At 41.1% G+C, this 16,023-nt stretch overlaps 1 protein-coding gene across 1 annotated transcript in view; it reads right to left on the bottom strand.

Annotated features, from left to right (window-relative positions):
• Positions 1 to 3,957: 3,957 nt before the first annotated feature.
• The window catches only part of LOC139471967 (eukaryotic translation initiation factor 5B-like), a 36,825-nt gene continuing 24,759 nt past the window's right edge, over positions 3,958 to 16,023 (bottom strand). The window contains exons 10-15 of the mRNA XM_071254474.1: positions 15,724 to 15,777; positions 14,529 to 14,558; positions 9,484 to 9,621; positions 5,913 to 6,050; positions 5,386 to 5,439; positions 3,958 to 4,016 (exon numbers count right to left, since the gene is read on the bottom strand). Of these exons, the coding sequence (XP_071110575.1) occupies positions 3,958 to 4,016; positions 5,386 to 5,439; positions 5,913 to 6,050; positions 9,484 to 9,621; positions 14,529 to 14,558; positions 15,724 to 15,777 (473 nt within the window). The remainder of the gene's footprint in view (positions 4,017 to 5,385; positions 5,440 to 5,912; positions 6,051 to 9,483; positions 9,622 to 14,528; positions 14,559 to 15,723; positions 15,778 to 16,023) is intronic.

Raw genomic sequence — 16,023 nt, 5'->3', positions numbered from 1 at the left:
GAGACTCAACTATGTTCATACCGCCGTGAGACAACAAGACAGCGGCGTAAAACAACAAACAGTCAATCCAATTGTGTTGTATATGAACGTAAACGAGTTTTCAGAAAAAGGTAATGACACTTTGATGAAGGGGATGAAGGGGCCTGGTCGTCTAAGGCGTCGCAATTCGTAGTGCAGAGTTGTGTCCCTTAGCTATGCCAGAAACCTGTGAACTTGGGTTCGAATCCATGATATATATATGAGACCTTCATCACTTCAAAGGGGCGGTCTGGTAGCCGAGTGGTTAAAGCGTTCGCTCGTCACGCCGAAGACCCGGGTTCGATTCCCGACATGGGTACAATGTGTGAAGCCCATTTCTGGTGTCCCCCGCCGTGATATTGCTGGAATATTGCTAAAAGCGGCGTAAAACCATACTCACTCACTCATCACATCAAGCTTTCTTCACGAAGCTGAAACGCAAGTAGTAGTATTGTACCTTGTCTTCTGCCTCCGTGGCTCAGTGGATAGAAGTCTGTTCGGAGAGCGAAAGTTCGGTGGTTCGATCCTCTGACTGCGTCATACCAGTTGTACCTCTTGTTACCCTGCCTGACACTCGCCATAAAGAGGTTCGGTGCCCTGAAGGGACACAATTTTTATCAAGAGGTTCGTTGTGTATTTTTTGCTGCAATTGTCCTGTGCACGTCTTGACATCGCCTTTATATGAAAAGGTTCATGTCCAGCATGTGACTGTTCTGTGGCGTGTCCTTGAATGCGCGAGAGTGCGTGAGAGAGTGTATGAATGAGTGAGTAAATATATTGTGCTACACTCCAATATTTTAGCTATAATAGGGGGCACGGATGGCCCAGTTGTCAAACGCGCCGCAATTCGCTGTGCAGAGTTGCGTCCAGTGGGCACGCTAGAAACCTATGATTGTTGGTTCGAATCCCGGTTCGCCCCGATTATGTTTCTAGGTTTGTCAGCACCATACCCGTGCTCGTGGGTTACACCGAAGAGGTAAACGTCTGAGACCTGCATCACTTCGGGCTTTCCTCCCACATTAAGCTGACACGCCGTGATATAACTGGAATACTGTTAAAAGCGGCGTTAAACCCAACTCTCTCTCTCTCTCTTAGCGATATTACATAGTGAATTATGGAACCTAAAGTACTCATGGAAATGAAAAAAACACCATGTTTTGCTGGATTTAATAATCGACATAAAGCATTACGTAGATGTAAATACGAAATAACAAAACAACTGGAAAAGTACTAGTCTGGATTTGCTAGTTTTATCTCAGTGCTCAATACAAAATGTACTTTACAGGAGGTAATTTGTAGGCACTTTCAACATTCAAAAATAAAACTAAGTCCAAATTGACGTGGCAGAAACAGGCTATAGGCATTATGCAAATTAGCCTGGAAAATAAAAATAACAGCTATGTTTATGTACATAATAATAATGACATGTAAGTTGTTGTTTGAGAAGGGAATATGTTACTTTTACGTTCTGATATTTTGACGATGATTCACTATCCCACAATGCCACTCACAAATCACTAACCACTGACAAATCACATGCACGTGAGTTTCAAGCACATGTTTTCACCAGTCGTCAAGGTGGCATAGATCATGGACATTCACCTTGATCTACTAACACCTGGTTATGCTCAGTTTCACAATAGTCTATTTTGTTCATATTTTTACACACTTTTTCGTGTAAAAAGACATAAAAACCTTTGATATGCTGTATTTGTGCCAAGGCCCAATTAGTACTAATTGAGTTGTTTGAATATTTATATATTTTGTATATTAACTGCATTTATTTAAAATCTGAGATCGAAAAAACAGGGTTTATTTCATTTCCGTGAGTACTTTAAACCAGGGAAACCACAGGCTAATTTTGGGGTTCCGAGGAAGAGTAAGTCCGCAGTATCCCATGATTGTCATAAGAGTCGACTAAAGGGGGTCGGTGGTGAGACTCAGACACTTGATTATTGTCCATGCGCTCAGACACTTATTTGTCTGACACACACTCAACTATTTACAGACGATTGATATACATTGTAGCTGAAATAGTTCTGACTGTGCCGTTAAACCATCCATCACGAAGTCATTCACGACAAAAGGACAGAACATATCGAAGTTCATTGCATCACTGCCTTTATTAATTAATCAACATTTGTTTCATTAACGACGACGTATCCCGCTTTGTGTCCTGAAACAAGAAGGAGTGAGTGAGTGAGTGAGTTGGGTTTTACGCCGCTTTTAACAGTATTCCAGTGATATCGCGGCGTGTCAGCTTAATGTGAGAGGAAAGCCCGAAGTGATGCAGGTCTCAGACGTTTACCATTTCGGTGAAACCCACGAGCACGGGTATGGTTCTGACAAACCTAGAAACATAATCGGGGCGAACCGGGTTTTAAACCCACAATCATAGGTTTCTGGCGTGCCCAAGGGACGCAAATCTGCACAGCGAATCGCGGCGCCTTAGACGACTGGGCCACCCGTGCTCCCGAAACAAGAAGGAACAGGAAGGATTACAAAGCAGCATATACAACTATTACTTATGAGAATCATGTGCCCTTGAAACTGAGTGAGTGAGTAAGTGACATTTTACGCCGCTTTTAGCAATATACAAGCAATGTCACGGCGGGGGACACCAGAAATGGGCTTCACACATTGTCCCCTGGTCGGGAATCGAACCCGGGTCTTCGGCGTGACGAGCGAAAGCTTCAACCACTAGGCTACCCGACCACCCCTCTTGAAACTGAATTCCAGTCCTGATCAGTTGCATAATTGAATGCCGTTATTTCAAAGTTAGTGTTCATTGGCGTTCATTAAGGGAGCTTTCATTAAATATTCTGGTCAATAAAAAGACTCAGCGTTTCAATACATGGAGAAAAGCAATTTTTCGGACCCATAGCAACATTATGTTTCAGGGCAGCCACCAACTAAGTCCGGAGGACAAATGATTTTTTCCAGGATTTTCACGAACATTATTATTTTCTTCAATATTACTTGGTGTGTTCTGTTGACACTAAACCCACCTGGTGTGCAAAAGTTCTGTTGACAGTAAACATTACTGATGTGCTACAGATCTGTTGACAGTAAACCTACCTGGCGTGCTATAGTTCTGTTGACAGTAAACCAACATAGTGTGCTCCAGATCTGTTGACAGTAAACCTACCTGGTGTGCTACATCTCTATTGACAATAAACCCACCTGGTGTGCTCCAGTTCTGTTGACAGTAAACACACCTGGTGTGCTACATCTCTGTTGACAGTAAACCCACCTGGTGTGCTACAGATCTGTTGACAGTAACCCCACCTGGTGTGCTACATCTCTATTGACAGTAAACCCACCTGGTGTGCTACATCTCTATTGATAGTAAACCCACCTGGTGTGCTCCAGCTCTGTTGACAGTAAACCCACCTGGTGTGCTACAGATCTGTTGACAGTAAACCTACCTGGCGTGCTATAGTTCTGTTGACAGTAAACCAACATAGTGTGCTCCAGATCTGTTGACAGTAAACCTACCTGGTGTGCTACATCTCTATTGACAATAAACCCACCTGGTGTGCTCCAGTTCTGTTGACAGTAAACACACCTGGTGTGCTACATCTCTGTTGACAGTAAACCCACCTGGTGTGCTACAGATCTGTTGACAGTAACCCCACCTGGTGTGCTACATCTCTATTGACAGTAAACCCACCTGGTGTGCTACATCTCTATTGATAGTAAACCCATCTGGTGTGCTCCAGCTCTGTTGACAGTAAACCCACCTGGTGTGCTACAGATCTGTTGACAGTAAACCCACCTAGTGTACTTTAGTTCTGTTGACAGTAAACCCACCTGGTGTGATTCAGTTCTGTTGAAAGTAAACCTACCTGGTGTGCTCCAGCTCTGTTGACAGTAAACCCACCTGGTGTGATTCAGTTCTGTTGACAGTAAACCCACCTGATAAGTAGCATTCAGCCATCAAACTTCAAATATACTTCTCATTCCAGCCAAATCACTTGCTGCTCTCTGTTTAAAATCTGAAACAGTAACTGAATAAGAGTCCACAAAACGAAAGCGGCTATATCATAAGCACTATCAAATTGTCATGACAACAGAATCCCAACGTCCATGTTTTACATGTGAGAGGTCAGGTACTGAACAGATCTATAAAAACATGTCGCATAATTACAGCGACTGAAATTCAAGTTCTGAAAATCCTGGACTTTTGTATCAGAATATGTGACATATTCCTTTTGAAAATATGCTAATTGTTTTTGGAGTTTTAAAATTTGAAATCGAAGAAAGATAAATGGGGATTCTGACTTTTAAATATAGTGTATTTTCTTCTGCATTTTTTATTATTCACAACCATGTATTTGGCTTGAGGAGATATCTATTACAATCTCTCATCTCTGTTCATTGAGATTCTATACAAAAATGCATTTTACAATTGTATCTCGATGTCTTTTTTAGCTTTTATAATTTACATTTCAGTGCATCAATTTCCATAAATGCGTTGATAATGTGGTCCCTTGTAGAATATTCATTTCTAAAGACATTAGAAAAAAATGGTGGCCACGGCTGGCCCACTCGTCTTAGGCGCCGCGATTCTCTGTGCAGAGTTGCGTCTAGTGGGCACGCCAGAAACCTATGAGTGTGGGTTCGAATCCCGATTCGCCCCGATTATGTTTCTAGGTTTGTCAGCACCATACCCGTGCTCGTGTGTTTCACCGAAGAGGTAAACGTCAGAGACATGCATCGCTTCGGGCTTTCCTCCCGCATTCAGCTGACACGCCGTGATATAACCGGAATACTGTTAAAAAGCGGCGTTCAACCAAACTCACTCACTCATATAATAATTGACTTGCACTCTGTTTCGGGGTGCTCTCGATATATTTAACAGCAAAACAGAAAGAAACCTATTCCTTCATAAGCGCTTTTATGTTTCAGTTTCGTCAAAGATCACACTTCTTGTAGTCTCGAGTCAAAGAGCCTCTGATAAGGACGTTGTTCGTTCTTCCACCCTTACTGTTTACTTATGATATTCTGTTTGGTCACAGATTGTCGCTAACGTCATATTCAGTCCCGATCCGCAACCGAACGTTCAAGATCTTTCTGCTTTCCCCGATCGGACGCCAAATCTCTGTAGATCATCATCATCATCATCATCATCATCATCATCGCTGACCGTGTCTCGGGGTGGTTTTATGGGAACCAGGCCAAAGAGTTCAGTCAAGCACATTATTCATAACTACTTTATGGCGAATACATCAAACCTGAATGAATCAAGGTCAAGGTCGACCTGAGGACGATCGTTTATGATTAATAATCGATTATTGTGAATTATGCATAAGCCTTACAGCCCATGAAAACGTTTAAGCACATTGTGCAACGTTAGTAACTCACCACTAATTTTTTTCTTCATCGATGCCATTCTTTTGTGGTGCCTTTCCTTCATTCCTGGAACATCCATATTGATTGAAAATTAGTGGACTGCTCGAAGCAGCACTCACTTACATACCCTAGGCCTGTTGAGTAGAGATTGAATATATAGAGTACTTAAGTAATACACAAATATCTTGCACGCTTTTTCAGCCCAAAGAAAATAAATTTCAAAAGACAGTTTACGTGAAGACCCGGATTAGGATTGGTCTTCAGCAACCCATGCCTGTAGTAAGGGGCGACCAACGGGATTGGATGGTCAGGCTCGTTAAGTTGGTTGATGCATGTCAATCACTGTATTGTCAACGTCAGAGAAACAGATTCCATTGGGCTTAAAATGCAAAATAGTGGTGAAAATTATATGAATGGATCACTGAAAGCTGATGAAGTACCAGCGATGTACCAATATGAATCCGGACTATCTGAATGACGAGTAACTGTTCTGCCAAGAAGGCCACCCAATCAACTTGGTTCAGAGATTATAAACGTACCCTGAAATATCTTCTTTGGAGATCTTTTCACTGATTTCCCCTTGTCTTTTTCCTCGCCCAAATCCAACACCTCTTCATCAACCTTACCAGCTTCCATGTCCTCAGCAGATCCGTAGTCACCATCGTCATATTCCAAATCTGAATAGATAAAATTGGAATCGCCACTTTAACATTTTTATATGCTAGAAGTATTCAAATCGTCGTCTCAAAATCAAATATGAAATGACTGAGTGACCGATGCTTTATAGTCGGCGCTACTCCAGCTTTTAGCCATACAAACAAGTGGATGACAGCTGGAGCAAAGATCCATGCCGCCGGGGTAAAAGACGCATTATCAGACAAGTCAATCATAGGGGACTGGAGACATATTCTGAACTTCAGAACCTCCACTGGGAAAACAAGATAACAAAACTGTAGTGATGTATTTTCTTTCATCACGTCTCAGTATTGTTGCCTTTTCACTTCATGTCCCAGATAAATCGGTTAAAAGTCAATGAATGTATGGTAGGAAAACATTAAACCTTCTACACGAACGTACATGCCCGTGTTTATAAACTTTTAATTGAAATCCTTCCATGTAAATTCATATTACGTCAACGCCAGAGAGCAAACAGATATTTTTAGGCGTGAAAGGCAAAATAGTAATGACAATTATATGAATGGATCACTTGAAATAGTAATGACAATTATATGAATAGATCACTTGAAATAGTGATGACACCTGGTGTCAAAAAAAGAGAGAAAGAAAGGTCCGCTCTACTTGTAGCACCCACCACTCTCAATTTTCCTTGACAAGAGTAAGTGGTAGTGACTAGGAGGTGGGAAGACTCCATGTAAAAGTCAACATTCGCGCATGGCGGATCATGTTGACAAAAAAACAAATATCCATGTATTTGATGGATTACAAATGTAAGTACCACAACAACGCATGCACAAGGTAAAGCGTTCATTATGGTTTCCTTAGTAATTGGTGGCCAGTGTTTACTTCCGGTGGAGAAAAACAACACATGTCATGACAGCGAGATTAGGTGAGGTGAAATGGTGTTCAAGGTTATTGCGCTTACATAGCGACGTGCATGCACGTGTGTGCATGTGCCTGATTGTACTTGTCCGGACTAATGCTGGTATTATAGTATGCTGAGTTTACATACCACAGTTTATCATGAATACCCCACTCAGACACAGAATACTGACAGTCCTTGTTTTATCCCCTTAATGCCGCGCGCCAGGCAGGGTAACAACAAGTAACGTCTTTTAACGTCTTTTGGTTTGATGCAACCGGATCTCGAACCACAGACCTTCCACTCTCCGGGCAGGCGCCCTATCCACTAGATCACGGAGGCGGTGACAGAAAGATTGCGTTTATTGGGCAAAGTATTCCTTCTAGTGTACGATCGAAAACAAACAAACACAAATTTGCTTCTTTAACAAGATCACAAGAAAGGGTCTTACCATTTTCATCAGACCTTCTGTGTATTAGACTTAAAAAGGATGAAATGTTTTGACATGTTTGAGAGCAAGTTAAGTTCTACTTTCTTAATACTACAGAATACTGAATCATTTCGACTGTACATTTGCATGACAAAATTGTGTCTACATTGAAATAGTATCAGTCACAGACAGGCATTCTTGAGAACGTTATATACACACATGCATACACATTGTATCAGATACTGTAAAGTGTTGCATTAAACTCCAACTTCTTTACTATGAATATACACTGAACCGCAAATGTCACCATGGATAGATATATGAGAAACATTATTTGTCCAAACACTGTTAACATACTTTGAGACATATTAAAATGGTGAAACTTGGCAAAACTGATCATCAAAGTTGAAATTAAAGTGTCAAATGTTCTTAAAGTGAAAAACAACACTAGTCTCTGAGAAAATGGAATCACAAGTCAGTATCTAGTGTTTCCGCCATGTGCATTGATGACTGCCGTGCAACGTCGATACATGGAATGGATGAGGCGGTTGATAAGGGCAAAGGCACTTGAGCCCACACTCAGGAACGCAGCTCAGCTGCAGTTGTCGGCCTTGGTCGGACGTCATTCAGCCGTCTTTGAATCTCGTCCCACAGGCGCCCCTATTGGATTTAAATTGGGACTGAGGGCAGGCCACTGCATGGTTCTGATGCCATTCTGCTGTTGGGAAGCCTTTTGTTGCTCTCGCAGTGTGGGCACGGGCATTATCATGCTGAAATTCGTGGTTGCAGCGACGTGTCAAATGAGGTATGGCGTGTGGTCTCAAGATTTGATCAATGAACCGAGCTGTGACACCATTGCCTTTCCCAGGACCGATGTTCTGGAAGACCACAGGGCCGACTCTCTGTGCAAGACCAATGATGCTTGGACGTTGCCGTGATGCGTTTGGGCGATCGGTGTTATTGTCATCTGCTTTGGGTTTTTTTTATCATCAATTTTCATTTTTTCCGGACAAGGTAATGTTATTTGTTAGAAACTTTGACAAAAATTTCCCAGATATTTAAATGACAACTTTTCATGCAATGTTACTTGGGGTGACGTTTCTTTTGCGGTTCAGTATATTAAGCTAAGTCCTTGTCCCTTCACCAGGTGAATGAATGACAAGAAAAGGAATGTGTCATTCGAATGACCAAGTCGTGTTGTAGTTTTGAAGTACCGTCAATTTTATCCTTCAGCTCCAGCATTCTTTCCGCCGTCCTTGCGTTCTCATCTGTTGTTTTTAAAGACCATGAATCAGTTACAGAACCAGAGGTAGTCATGTTACTTTGCATATTCAAGGATCATTTGAAATGCATAAAGACCATTTATACAATTGGTTATGAAACATACTAGATAAAACACATTTTTGCCAAAATTGTTCGTTGTAGATCATCATCATCATTGTTGACCGTGTTTCGGGGTTGTTTTATGGGAACGAGGCCAAAGTGTTCAGTCAATTATTTCAATCAAGCACATTATTCATAACTACTTTATGGCGAATACATCACACCTGAATGAATCAAGGTCAATAAGCCTTATAGCTACACATTGTGCAACGTTAGTAACTCACCACTAAATTTTTTCTTCATCGATGCCATTCTTTTGTGGTGCCTTTCCTTCATTCCTGGAACATCCATATTGAATGAAAATTAGTGGACTGCTCGAAGCAGCACTCACTTACATTAGTGCGCAGTCAGCAATATTTCGGCTATACCCTAAATATCTTGCACGCTTTTTCAGCCCAAAGAAAATATATTTCAAAAGACAGTTTACGTGAAGACCCGGATTAGGATTGGTCTTCAGCAACCCTTGCCTGTAGTAAGGGGCGACCAACGGGATCGGATGGTCAGGCTCGTTAAGTTGGTTGATGCATGTCAGTCACTGTATTGTCAACGTCAGAGAATAACTAGTCTCGACTATCCACGGTAACAGATTCCATTGGGCGTAAAATGCAAAATAGTGGTGAAAATTATATGAATGGATCACTGAAAGCTGATGAAGTACCAGCGATGTACCAATATGAATCCGGACTATCTGAATGACGAGTAACTGTTCTGCCAAGAAGGCCACCCAATCAACTTGGTTCAGAGATTATAAACGTACCCTGAAATATCTTCTTTGGAGATCTTTTCACTGATTTCCCCTTGTCTTTTTCCTCGCCCAAATCCAACACCTCTTCATCAACCTTACCAGCTTCCATGTCCTCAGCAGATCCGTAGTCACCATCGTCATATTCCAAATCTGAATAGATAAAATTGGAATCGCCACTTAAACATTTTTATATGCTAGAAGTATTCAAATCGTCGTCTCAAAATCAAATATGAAATGACTGAGTGACCGATGCTTTATAGTCGGCGCTACTACAGCTGTAAGCTATACAAACACGTGGATGACAGCTGGAGCAAAGATCCATGCTGCAGGGGTAAAAGGACGCATTATCAGACAAGTCAATCATAGGGGACTGGAGACATATTCTGAACTTCAGAACCTCCACTGAGAAAACAAGATAACAAAACTGTAGTGATGTATTTTCTTTCATCACGTCTCAGTATTGTTGCCTTTTCACTTCATGTCCCAGATAAATCGGTTAAAAGTCAATGAATGTATGGTAGGAAAACATTTAACCCTCTACATGAACGTACGTGTCTGTATTAATAACTTTTAATTGAAATCCTTCCATGTAAATTCATATTACGTCAACGCCAGAGAGCAAACAGATATTTTTAGGCGTGAAAGGCAAAATAGTAATGAAACTTATATGAATGGATCACTTGAAATAGTAATGACAATTATATGAATGGATCACTTGAAATAGTGATGACACCTGGTGTCAAAAAAGAGAGACAGAAAGACCCGCTCTACTTGTAGCACCCTCCACTCACAATTTTCCTTGATAAGAGTAAGTGGTAGTGACTAGGAGGTGGGAAGACTCCATGTAAAAGTCAACATTCGCGCATGGCGGATCATGTTGACAAAAAAACAAATATCCATGTATTTGATAGATTACAAATGTAAGTACCACAACAACGCATGCACAAGGTAAAGCGTTCATTATGGTTTCCTTAGTAATTGGTGGCCAGTGTTTACTTCCGGTGGAGAAAAACAACACATGTCATGACAGCGAGATTAGGTGAGGTGAAATGGTGTTCAAGGTTATTGCGCTTACATAGCGACGTGCATGCACGTGTGTGCATGTGGCTGATTGTACTTGTCTGGACTATTGCTGGTATTATAGTATACTGAGTTTACATACCGCAGTTTATCATGAATACCCAACTCAGACACAGAATACTGACAGTCCTTGTTTTATCCCCTTAATGCCGCGCGCCAGGCAGGGTAACAACAAGTAACGTCTTTTAACGTCTTTTGGTTTGATGCAACCGGATCTCGAACCACAGACCTATCCACGGAGGCGGTGACAGAAATATTGCGTTTATTGGGCAAAGTATTCCTTCTAGTGTACGATCGAAAACAAACAAACACAACTTTGCTTCTTTAACAAGATCACAAGAAAGGGTCTTACCGTTTTCATCAGACCTTCTGTGTATTAGACCTAAAAAGGATGAAATGTTTTGACATGTTTGAGAGCAAGTTAAGTTCTACTTTCTTAATACTAAAGAATACTGAATCATTTCGACTGTACATTTGCATGACAAAATTGTGACTACATTGAAATAGTATCAGTCACAGACAGGCATTCTTGAGAACGTTATATACACACATGCATACACATTGTATCAGATACTGTAAAGTGTTGCATTAATCTCCAACTTCTTTACTATGAATATACACTGAACCGCAAACGTCACCATGGATAGATATATGAGAAACATTATTTGTCCAAACACTGTTAACATACTTTGAGACATATTAAAAAGGTGAAACTTGGCAAAACTGATCATCAAAGTTGAAATTAAAGTGTCAAATGTTCTTAAAGTGAAAAACAACACTAGTCTCTGAGAAAATGGAATCACAAGTCAGTATCTAGTGTGTCCGCCATGTGCATTGATGACTGCCGTGCAACGTCGATACATGGAATGGATGAGGCGGTTGATAAGGGCAAAGGCACTTGAGCCCACACTCAGGAACGCAGCTCAGCTGCAGTTGTCGGCCTTGGTCGGACGTCATTCAGCCGTCTTTGAATCTCGTCCCACAGGCGCCCCTATTGGATTTAAATTGGGACTGAGGGCAGGCCACTGCATGGTTCTGATGCCATTCTGCTGTTGGGAAGCCTTTTGTTGCTCTCGCAGTGTGGGCACGGGCGTTATCATGCTGAAATTCGTGGTTGCAGCGACGTGTCAAATGAGGTATGGCGTGTGGTCTCAAGATTTGATCAATGAACCGAGCTGTGACACCATTGCCTTTCCCAGGACCGATGTTCTGGAAGACCACAGGGCCGACTCTCTGTGCAAGACCAATGATGCTTGGACGTTGCCGTGATGCGTTTGGGCGATCGGTTTTATTGTCATCTGCTTTGGGTTTTTTATCATCAATTTTCATTTTTCCGGACAAGTTAATGTTATTTTTTAGAAACTTTGACAAAAATTTCCCAGATATTTAAATGACAACTTTTCATTCAATGTTTCTTGGGGTGACGTTTCTTTTGCGGTTCAGTATATTAAGCTAAGTCCTTGTCCCTTCACCAGGTGAATGAATGACAAGAAAAGGAATGTGTCATTCGAACGACCAAGTCGTGTTGTAGTTTTGAAGTACCGTCAATTTTATCCTTCAGCTCGAACATTCTTTCCGCCGTTCTTGCGTTCTCATCTGTTGTTTTTAAAGACCATGAATCAGTTACAGAACCAGAGGTAGTCATGTTACTTTGCATATTCAAGGATCATTTGAAATGCATAAAGACCATTTATACAATTGGTTATGAAACATACTAGATAAACACATTTTTGCCAAAATTGTTCGTTGTAGATGATGATGATGATGATCATCATCATCATCATCATCGTTGACCGTGTTTCGGGGTTGTTTTATGGGAACGAGGCCAAAGTGTTCAGTCAATTATTTCAATCAAGCACATTATTCATAACTACTTTATGGCGAATACATCAAACCTGAATGAATCAAGGTAAATAAGCCTTATAGCTACACATTGTGCAACGTTAGTAACTCACCACTAAATTTTTTCTTCATCGATGCCATTCTTTTGTGGTGCCTTTCCTTCATTCCTGGAACATCCATATTGAATGAAAATTAGTGGCCTGCTCGAAGCAGCACTCACTTACATTAGTGTGCAGTCAGCAATATTTCGGCTATACCCTAGCCCTGTTGAGTAGAGATTGATGATATACAGTACTTAAGTAATACACAAATATCTTGCACGCTTTTTCAGCCCAAAGAAAATAAATTTCAAAAGACAGTTTACGTGAAGACCCGGATTAGGATTGGTCTTCAGCAACCCATGCCTGTAGTAAGGGGCGACCAACGGGATTGGATGGTCAGGCTCGTTAAGTTGGTTGATGCATGTCAATCACTGTATTGTCAACGTCAGAGAATAACTAGTCTCGACTATCCACGGTAACAGATTCCATTGGGCGTAAAATGCAAAATAGTGGTGAAAATTATATGAATGGATCACTGAAAGCTGATGAAGTACCAGCGATGTACCAATATGAATCCGGACTATCTGAATGACGAGTAACTGTTCTGCCAAGAAGGCCACCCAATCAACTTGGTTCAGAGATTATAAACGTACCCTGAAATATCTTCTTTGGAGATCTTTTCACTGATTTCCCCTTGTCTTTTTCCTCGCCCAAATCCAACACCTCTTCATCAACCTTACCAGCTTCTATGTCCTCAGCAGATCCGTAGTCACCACCGTCATATTCCAAATCTGAATAGATAAAATTGGAATCGCCACTTTAACATTTTTATATGCTAGAAGTATTCAAATCGTCGTCTCAAAATCAAATATGAAATGACTGAGTGACCGATGCTTTATAGTCGGCGCTACTCCAGCTGTAAGCCATACAAACAAGTGGATGACAGCTGGAGCAAAGATCCATGCCGCCGGGGTAAAAGGACGCATTATTAGACAAGTCAATCATCGGGTACTGGAGACATATTCTGAACTTCAGAACCTCCACTGAGAAAACAAGATAACAAAACTGTAGTGATGTATTTTCTTTCATCACGTCTCAGTATTGTTGCTTTTTCACTTCATGTCCCAGATCAATCCGTTAAAAGTCATTGAATGAATGGTAGGAAAACATTTAACCTTCTACATGAACGTACATTTCTGTGTTTATAAACTTTTAATTGAAATCCTTCCATGTAAATTCATATTACGTCAACGCCAGAGAGCAAACAGATATTTTTAGGCGTGAAAGGCAAAATAGTAATGACAATTATATGAATGGATCACTTGAAATAGTAATGACAATTATATGAATGGATCACTTGAAATAGTGATGACACCTGGTGTCCAAAAAGAGAGACAGAAAGTACCGCTCTACTTGTAGCACCCTCCACTCACAATTTTCCTTGATAAGAGTAAGTGGTAGTGACTAGGAGGTGGGAAGACTCCATGTAAAAGTCAACATTCGCGCATGGCGGATCATGTTGACAAAAAACAAATATCCATGTATTTGATGGATTACAAATGTAAGTACCACAACAACGCATGCACAAGGTAAAGCGTTCATTATGGTTTCCTTAGTAATTGGTGGCCAGTGTTTACTTCCGGTGGAGAAAAACAACACATGTCATGACAGCGAGATTAGGTGATGTGAAATGGTGTTCAAGGTTATTGCGCTTACATAGCGACGTGCATGCACGTGTGTGCATGTGCCTGATTGTACTTGTCCGGACTAATGCTGGTATTATAGTATACTGAGTTTACATACCGCAGTTTATCATGAATACCCAACTCAGACACAGAATACTGACAGTCCTTGTTTTATCCCCTTAATGCCGCGCGCCAAGCAGGGTAACAACAAGTAACGTCTTTTGGTTTGATGCAACCGGATCTCGAACCACAGACCTTCCACTCTCCGGGCAGGCGCCCTATCCACTAGATCACGGAGGCGGTGACAGAAAGATTGCGTTTATTGGGCAAAGTATTCCTTCTAGTGTACGCTCGAAAACAAACAAACACAACTTTGCTTCTTTAACAAGATCACAAGAAAGGGTCTTACCGTTTTCATCAGACCTTCTGTGTATTAGACCTAAAAAGGATGAAATGTTTTGACATGTTTGAGAGCAAGTTAAGTTCTACTTTCTTAATACTAAAGAATACTGAATCATTTCGACTGTACATTTGCATGACAAAATTGTGACTACATTGAAATAGTATCAGTCACAGACAGGCATTCTTGAGAACGTTATATACACACATGCATACACATTGTATCAGATACTGTAAAGTGTTGCATTAAACTCCAACTTCTTTACTATGAATATACACTGAACCGCAAACGTCACCATGGATAGATATATGAGAAACATTATTTGTCCAAACACTGTTAACATACTTTGAGACATATTAAAATGGTGAAACTTGGCAAAACTGATCATCAAAGTTGAAATTAAAGTGTCAAATGTTCTTAAAGTGAAAAACAACACTAGTCTCTGAGAAAATGAAATCACAAGTCAGTATCTAGTGTGTCCGCCATGTGCATTGATGACTGCCGTGCAACGTCGATACATGGAATGGATGAGGCGGTTGATAAGGGCAAAGGCACTTGAGCCCACACTCAGGAACGCAGCTCAGCTGCAGTTGTCGGCCTTGGTCGGACGTCATTCAGCCGTCTTTGAATCTCGTCCCACAGGCGCCCCTATTGGATTTAAATTGGGACTGAGGGCAGGCCACTGCATGGTTCTGATGCCATTCTGCTGTTGGGAAGCCTTTTGTTGCTCTCGCAGTGTGGGCACGGGCATTATCATGCTGAAATTCGTGGTTGCAGCGACGTGTCAAATGAGGTATGGCGTGTGGTCTCAAGATTTGATCAATAAACCGAGCTGTGACACCATTGCCTTTCCCAGGACCGATGTTCTGGAAGACCACAGGGCCGACTCTCTGTGCAAGACCAATGATGCTTGGACGTTGCCGTGATGCGTTTGGGCGATCGGTTTTATTGTCATCTGCTTTAGGGTTTTTTATCATCAATTTTCATTTTTCCGGACAAGGTAATGTTATTTTTTAGAAACTTTGACAAAAATTTCCCAGATATTTAAATGACAACTTTTCATGCAATGTTACTTGGGGTGACGTTTCTTTTGCGCTTCAGTATATTAATTAAGCTAAGTCCTTGTCCCTTCACCAGGTGAATGAATGACAAGTAAAGCAATGTGCCATTCGAATGACCAAGGCGTGTTGTAGTTTTGAAGTACCGTCAATTTTATCCTTCAGCTCCAACATTCTTTCCGCCGTCCTTGCGTTCTCATCTGTGGTTTATAATGACCATGAATCAGTTACAGAACCAGAGGTAGTCATGTTACTTTGCATATTCAAGGATCATTTGAAATGCGTTTGGGGATAGTAAATATCCTGCATTAGGAATAAACATTGTATTTAGCGATCCTTGGCGAGCTAAATACATAGTGTTTATTTCTAATACAGGATATTTACCATCCCCAAACACACAAGCGTGATAAACTCTTTATCATATAATGTCATTATTTAATTCTATG

The sequence above is a fragment of the Haliotis cracherodii genome, unplaced genomic scaffold (genome assembly GCF_022045235.1).
Source record: "Haliotis cracherodii isolate W230 unplaced genomic scaffold, xgHalCrac1.p SCAF_23, whole genome shotgun sequence".
NCBI lineage: Eukaryota > Metazoa > Mollusca > Gastropoda > Lepetellida > Haliotidae > Haliotis > Haliotis cracherodii.
Note: the sequence above shows the minus strand (reverse complement) of the source record. Positions and strands in the feature narration are given on the sequence as shown.